The 7,909-nt window shown below is 31.1% G+C and overlaps 1 protein-coding gene across 1 annotated transcript; it reads left to right on the top strand.

Annotated features, from left to right (window-relative positions):
- The first annotated feature begins 474 nt into the window (after positions 1-474).
- On the top strand, positions 475-3,265 carry LOC143204995 (uncharacterized). Its single transcript, XM_076417955.1, has 2 exons — positions 475-1,285; positions 2,650-3,265. The coding sequence occupies exons 1-2, from the start codon at positions 521-523 to the stop codon at positions 3,088-3,090; spliced, it is 1,206 nt and encodes a 401-aa protein (XP_076274070.1). The 5' UTR covers positions 475-520; the 3' UTR covers positions 3,091-3,265.
- The last annotated feature ends 4,644 nt before the right edge of the window (positions 3,266-7,909 follow it).

Genomic DNA, 7,909 nt, shown 5'->3' with positions numbered 1-7,909 from the left:
ACATTATTTGTCATCAAATTTTGAATAAGGAGTGCAATTTGCAGCCATAAATATCTCTTTAAACGGAAGTTATACCAAAAAGTCCGAAAACGACAAAAAATCGCGATTTTTCCTATACAACAAAAATGATATCACCACATTATTTGTAATAAAATTATGCATAATTAGCGATATTATCAGTGATGAATACTTAATTAAATAAAAATCATAAGAAAAAGTCTGAAAATCTCAACTAATTATAAAATTTTTGAGCATATACAGAAAAATGCGATAAAATGTACCGCTGTATATAGAATTTGGTGTGAAAAAAACAATAAAACCATCCGATTTTGTTCTAATGTAACTAATATCCAGTAAATTTTAATAATATCGAAACTTTGAACACATACGAATAATTACTAGGGCCACCCTGTATTTGCGAGGTTAATAATATCATATCAGATCGATCACCGTGTATAAGACTTACTGTTTTACCGACTGGAGATTAGTAATACTTTGACGGTTTGCGGTCTGATACAGAATGTCTACTCTGCGCGAAGAAATTTACAAAATATTAACCAGTATTGCGCAAGTTCGATGTATTAAGAATTGTTCTTTCGATTATGATATTAACAGCGACTCTGGCGATGGTTTTATATCGGAATTATTCATTGCGACAATTAAGGACGTGGACAATGACGCGGCGTTAAACGTGGCCATCAAGAAAGCACCAGATACAACGTTATTTAGTGATGTCTTCAATAACGAGTACGTTTTTTACCACCAAGTGTTTCCAGCTCTGGACGCTTTCCAACGCGAGCTCGGTGTGAGCGAACCCTTCGTAAATATCCCGCAGTTTTACCTGGGAAGCGTCGAACCTCACAAGCAGTTCATCGCCATGGAGGACCTGAAGATCCAGGGTTACCAGATTCACGAAAAGTCTTCTTGCTTAGACAGGAAGCATCTGGAGTACATTTTTAAGACGTACGGTCAACTGCACGCCCTGAATTTTGCGTTCAAGACACTCAGACCGGAAGAATTCAGGAATATTGCTGATGAAGCGTACCACGGCTTCATTGAGTTGCGCGACGTGATGGTACCACCGGTAAAAGACTGTCTTGAGGCTTGTATGAAGGAGTTCTCTCGAGAGCAAGTTGGTACCGAAAACGAGAACATCCTGGAGAGGTGTCGTTGGGTCTACGACAATATGGCGGAGTGCTATGACAGATCCACTCAGTACAAAGGTCGCTACAGTTGTATAACACACGGGGATTGTTGGTCCAATAATTTATTTTTTAAATACTCGGTAAGTTATATATTTTTATTTATTGTCGTGTTTTGATTACACGTTTATTTTGTTACGTCAGCACGATTATCATAACAAGCATGGGAATTAGATAAAAATAATCATATTAATCAATATTATTGTTATATAACCTATGTTTATACTGAGATTTTTCATAAATAATTTTATAATGCCATTATAAATAAACGTACATTATTGATAATATCAGAATAGTAGTTGTATGATGTGGGATAAAAGTCCCGCTACCATTTTGATTGCCTATAACTTATCTCAAAGGAAAGATAAGTAAGTTTGGTTTTCATAAAAAGTTTGTTTCGTATTTAAATTTTTTAAAATTTATGATTGAGAAATTATATCGGCTAAATGGTGACCGCGAACTCGCTATGCAACTTTCGGCTCTTTTTAATCGGAGATCTGTGTGTGCTGTGGCCCCATCTTTCTGAAACCATACGTCCTTTAGTCCTTGTTCTTTCATATAAGGCACAAAAAAAATTCGAATAATGTCTTGGTATCGTTCAGCAGTAACTGTAACTGTAACACCTTGGTAATTTTCAAAAAAATGAGTTTCCGGTATGTATACCACACCATATAGTTGTTTTTAGTGGATGCAATGATGTTTCATGAATTAATTGAGTATTCTGTGTTCCCCAATACCGACTGTTCTGTTTATTGACGTTGCCACTGAAAAGAAAATGGACTTCATCATTCATTATCAATTTGGACGAAAAATCTTCAATTTCATCAGACAGCCTTAGGATTGCACTACTGCAAACTCTCAAAGAATTTTAATTAAAACAGCTTAGCAGTTAATGTGTTAGTTGAGTGATGATGAGTTATTTATTAATATAGAATGTGGTGTGTTAATGCAGGAATATCATCCACATCGATACCAAAGCAGAATATCATTACCATAAAGTCTGCTTGTATTGTTTTTTAGCTGCTAAAATGCAATAATACCGTTACTGCAGATATCTATTGAAGTTAATTGAATAGAATGAACAATTTGTTGTTGCAAAAAAGCAACAAATGGTAACAGAAAGTAAAATTATTCTCTTACATGATAACGCTTGACTATATGTTGCAAGAATTGTGAAGGACATGTTGGTGCAGCTTCAATGAAAAATTCTGTCTTTTGTTTATTACTTCTTTAGATCGATGCAGTATGTAAAACATATATATATATATATATATATATATATATATATATATATATATATATATATATATATACAATTAGACAAAATATAAGATGTTATAATTATTTTTCCACTAACTAATATTTTAGTAATTATTATAATATTCATTTCTCTGCCTTAGAAGTTGTAATTATCAAAGTTTTAATACAAATTATAATTGTGTTGCAGGAAAATGGCGAAGTCGAAGACCTCAAACTGATCGATTTTCAATTTTGGAAAGAAGACACTCCTATCCATGATTTGTCTTATTTCTTCTACTCCGGCGCTTCCAAAGAGGACTTCGACAGGTTAGATCAATACCTGGAGCTATATCATGACAGCTTTGTCCAGTATGCCAAACAATTCGGCTGCGATGGGTATCAGTTATTCCCCTTGGACGTCCTCAAGGCAGAATGGAGAATCTACGGTCTATTCGGTATTTTGATGGGTATTATGCTGTGGAGAATCAAGCTGACAACCAGAGAAAGTTGCCAGGAGTTCACCCAAGCGAATAGTAGAGATAATTTGGATGGATGGGATAAGATTCTAATGAAAGCACAGGAAACCGAAGAGTTTAAAAGAAGATCGAAAGATATAATGAGACATGCTGTAGAGTATAAAATAATATAGCTATGAATCATTAAATCAATTTTATGGGGTTCGAATCAAGCCTTAATATCTGATATCCAGTTAATATGGTATCTTTTACAGATGTAAATCAGAATGCAGATGAATCAATATACAATTACCAATCTATACAAATGTGTACAACTTGTTTTAATAAATAAATATGAGTATAACAAAATTATAAGTTTCATTGTTTCCCCAACAACATACCATTTGTAGTGTTTTAAGATTTAAATTCGATGAAATTATCCACAATTCTTCTGCAACTATGTTCACAGCACTGCAAACAACATATTTCTCAAAATTTTAATGAATTTACCAATAGTATGGGGGTAACGTAGAGCAATAAAACAAACAAAACAATTCTCTCACAAGAACGTTGTTCTTAGACTACATCCAACACTATTTTATTTTACCAGGTCAATTCAGTGTTGAACAAGTTGCTGAAAAATTATCGAATAGTATTGGAAATTCACGACGATAGTGGTAATATAATCTGAATATCGAGGGCATTCTTCTGATTAATAGAAAACTGGAAAGTTGGAGGATGAAGATCAAGATGTTCAAAGTGATAGATGGAAGTCATGCTACTGATTTCAAATGAAGCGACAGAGCTGAGAAATGAGAGAAAAAGGACAATTATGTCTTATAATAATATAGTTCAAGTAATGATAAATCATTTAAAATTAATTCACATTCCTTATGTATATATACAGGTATTAGTAACCACAAAGGAAACTTAGAAGGGTGAAAAAAACTTCCAAAAAGACCCTAGACAATGTAGGGTTTTGCCTTAAGCTGATGAAACTTGTATTGTTTAAAATAATGATTATAGCTTATTCAAAATTTCTTGTATATACGGTATCAAGATGTTTAATGCATTGTCTGTCGTAATTTGTAAAATCGTTTCAGAATCAGACAATATTTTATTCTAGTTAAAAAGAGATACAATATTGTCTGATTAGTTCGAATACTTAAACGAATGAGCCTGACAAAGTCGTCCGGATGTTAGACGTATGCAAAATTCTTGAAAACAAAAGTGATAAGAGGTTGTAAATCTAACCTAAAAGCTGTTGTGCCTATATAATTAACAGCAGTTTTTAGATGTGTTATAATGTCAAAGCCAAACTGTACTAAAACTGATAGTTGATGCGGCAACATTGCGACGTTTTGATGCCACAAATTTAAATGATGTATGTACCAAATAACTATGAACAAACTATATATATATATATATATATATATATATATTCAATACTCTATAAACTACAGACATTTGGAAAATTAACATGAACTAATTTTATATAGATGATTACTCTGAAACGGAGAATTCTATTTTTTTAACCGACAGAGACTGTTGTTCCAATAAATTGTTATTTAGATAGTCAGCAAGTTTTCTCACATTTTGTTATTGTCGAAAATAATTGTGCAATATTAATTAATAATAAATCTTAGATTTTGTTTGTCATCGGGATTTATTAATTTTAAAACAATTAACCCAAATTTTCCAAAATAAATGCGCAACCTTTTTTGAAGTATTAGATATCTTTAAGCTGTCTGTTGATAAGTAGTAGTAAAAGACATGCATTTTAATATAGTTTTTTGAACAAACAATTGTGTAATAATCTTAGTATCTTTTAGTAGGTTTTATATTGGCAGATTTACATAATAGATTAGTTACAGTGTTTAATACTGAAGGGTTCTTACACGACAAATGGGTAACAGACTAAAGCATTACTAATAATTTAATTTAGTATTTATATGATTGGAGGTACCGAAGAACTAAATAACGATAGTTTCAAGATTTTTTTTGAATAGGTTAGAATCTCTACTTTTCTTTCTGTTAAGTAAAATAACATTTTCAAGTAAATGTATAGTTTTTGTAGCTATTTTCTATCGACTGTTTCAGTCGTGTACTTTTAGTTACTATTTTCGGTTATACTAGTTTAATTCGACTGATTGTTAACATTCTGGCTTACATTTGGGCTTATATGTATATACATATATATATATATATATATATATATATATATATATATATATATATATATATATATATAGTTTTATGATTTTTTTGGTAGTTTGCTTGTAAATAACAGATTGTTAATGTAATAGGGTAAAAAGAATAAAATGATCGAAAGATCGAAAGATCTAACCCTCTTGGTTTTTGTTCAAGTCTTTTGGTTGTTAAAATTTTTTTCCTAAAATCTTGAAAATTCAGTCTAGATTCCAAAGATTCCCGACACTTTTTAGTAAAGATTTATTTTATCAGCAGGTAAGAGAGTAAAGTCTTTTTTACAATTATTTTTACAATTTTTATTATTTTATAACTTTTCAGTAGAATGATGCTTTCAACGAAACATTCTATGGTCTTTGGTCCATCTAAAAAATCAGTATTTGGTATTACAAACAATGCTGAGGCGATACAAAGAAATAGATCGATACGAAGAATTTATCACAAAAGGGATATCTTCCATTCTAACTTCAAAAAATATAAATACAGAACTACAACTCGAAATTCAAGACATAAATACTGACTAAGAACCTGCTACATAACAGGTACTACAACAACTTTACAAATTAAGCAGTATTTGGAAATGCCACTTATTGGGCGTTTAGAAAAACCATTAGATTTTTAGCAAGCTCATAAAATGGTATTACTTGAATTATATCAGTTACATTTAAAATATTCTGCTATACCCGCAACATGTATCCCCTTGCATCACTTTAGACAAAAAGCAAAACACATTAGAACCAAAATAAAACAACTATACTGGTTAGTCGGAAGATAATCTCAACTTGATCTAAAATCAAAGAGGTTGATCTATAATACAATTATAAAGCCAATTTGGACCTATGGGGTGCAAATATGGGGTTGCACTAAAAATTCAAATCAACTAGTCATACAACGCTGTCAAAACAAGGTTCTTCGATTGATTACCAATGCCTATCGCTATGTAACCAACGAAGAACTGCACGATGACCTGGAAATCAAATGGATTTGCGAAGTTATCCCAGATTTCGCCTTGAGACATGAAAGAAGATTACTAAATCATACTAACGTGGAAGCAATACAACTGCTGGATAGTGCGCAGGATGTCAGGAGATTGAAGCGAACAAAACCATACGAACTTATATAAAGTGTATGCATTTAGTGTAAACTATAGCTATAAGTTAATAATCAATAAATAATTATAATTTAATAATTGAGGAATATATATTGATGTATTTTCTCGCACTCGTCTTGCTTTTTAATTAGTCCAAGTACATAGGAAAATTAGTAATAAGTTAATGGTAAATTAAGATTGTACTAAGCGTATCTAATAAAGATGTTATAAAAAAATGTATCCCCTGTAAAATGTAACGAGTTTTTTTTTAATGTGGCCAAATTATTAACAATCGAAATTATTAACACTATTAACTGAATTAACATTTATTTGATTTAAAAAGGCTCTAGTAGTTATTGTACCATCATTTTTGGTCATATCATGGACTAGTTTTTTTTCTATTAATGATTAGGTATATATTTAATTCTTATTTAATATTTATGGTTATTGTACATGTTTACAATTACAATTACAATAAAAAAAAAACAGTAAATAAAAACAAAAAACAAAAATTAAAACAAAATAGTAAATAATATTTTCAATCGCTAGTTTTTTGACTATCGACTGTTTCGACTATTTTAAGTCGATAGTTACCAACACAAATTCCAAGTAAGACACATTCGTACTTTGGAAAATATCCTTTGTCCGTGGATTGGTACATGTATCACAGTTCAGGCGTATTGAAGTTGCTGTGAATTAACATAGTTTACCGAAATTTGAACAGAAGTTTGCAGTTCAGAGTGCAACTACCAAATGCGATTGAAATTGCTCTGTGTCTTGACCACAAGCAATTGGAATTTGGAGTCAGCAAAGCTGGAAAGCCATTCCATAGAGGGATACCTTGGAAATTTGGATAGAAACAGTGCCATTTCGAACAAGATAGGTAAACTGGCGGGCTACAGTACAGGCGACACTAAAACATAATTTTATAATAACTATAAGCTGTCCAGTTAGAATAACAACAACGTACGTCCCTTTGGCCCTCATAATTTAAAGTAAATAATTATATTTTGTTTAAAAATCATCAAATGGACAAAACCTCAGTGCTTGCGAAACACATTTGAAGACTTAAACTTGAGTTCACTGACTACGACACCAAAGAGTAAAATAAATAATCTTTGTTGTTAAAAACATAAAAAGATATTATCAAAACATTACCAGGCGGCATATTTGTTAAAAATGAACAGGACAAAAACATGTAGATACGCGTACTTTTATCACCATGATTGTTTAATTTTTTCGCTTGGATTGCATATTGGTGAGGCTTGTTTAAACATATTTATGATACCCAGTGTCTTTATTAAAATCATATTTACTCAAGTCAAATTCTCCCACCGATTATACATATGTGTACCGTAGATTTGTAATTGTTTTAATCAGTCTGTGTTGGTTGTACGCTTGCTCACGTGTTACAGTAGAAGAATGAAATGAAGCATGTAAAGAATAAAATCCATTTGAATCCATTGAAAGACTGCATATTTTATTTTGAAAATACTCTAGAAAATACTATACTTTCTGTAGTGAAAGGAGACGTTATTTAAGAAAGAGGACATAATATTCTGCAAAGTTAGTACCAAAAAATTTCAGACACATACGTTAATTATTTTCTATTTTATTGTGTTTTTAACTTTAAACTTAAAGGAAATATTATAATTATAAAAATTATTATAATATTAAAAATATCGTTCCAAAATGCTGATATATTAATATACAAT

The sequence above is a fragment of the Rhynchophorus ferrugineus genome, unplaced genomic scaffold, assembly GCF_030347505.1.
Source record: "Rhynchophorus ferrugineus isolate W39M unplaced genomic scaffold, kcgeb_rfMv2 rfM11, whole genome shotgun sequence".
NCBI classification, from domain to species: Eukaryota; Metazoa; Arthropoda; class Insecta; order Coleoptera; family Curculionidae; genus Rhynchophorus; species Rhynchophorus ferrugineus.
Note: the sequence above shows the minus strand (reverse complement) of the source record. Positions and strands in the feature narration are given on the sequence as shown.

Coding starts and splice junctions, on each gene's coding strand:
- LOC143204995 (XM_076417955.1), top strand. CDS start 521: ATGTCTACTCTGCGCGAAGAAATTTACAAAATATTAACCAGTATTGCG. Junction 1,286..2,649: donor ATTTATTTTTTAAATACTCG/GTAAGTTATATA, acceptor ATTGTGTTGCAG/GAAAATGGCGAAGTCGAAGA.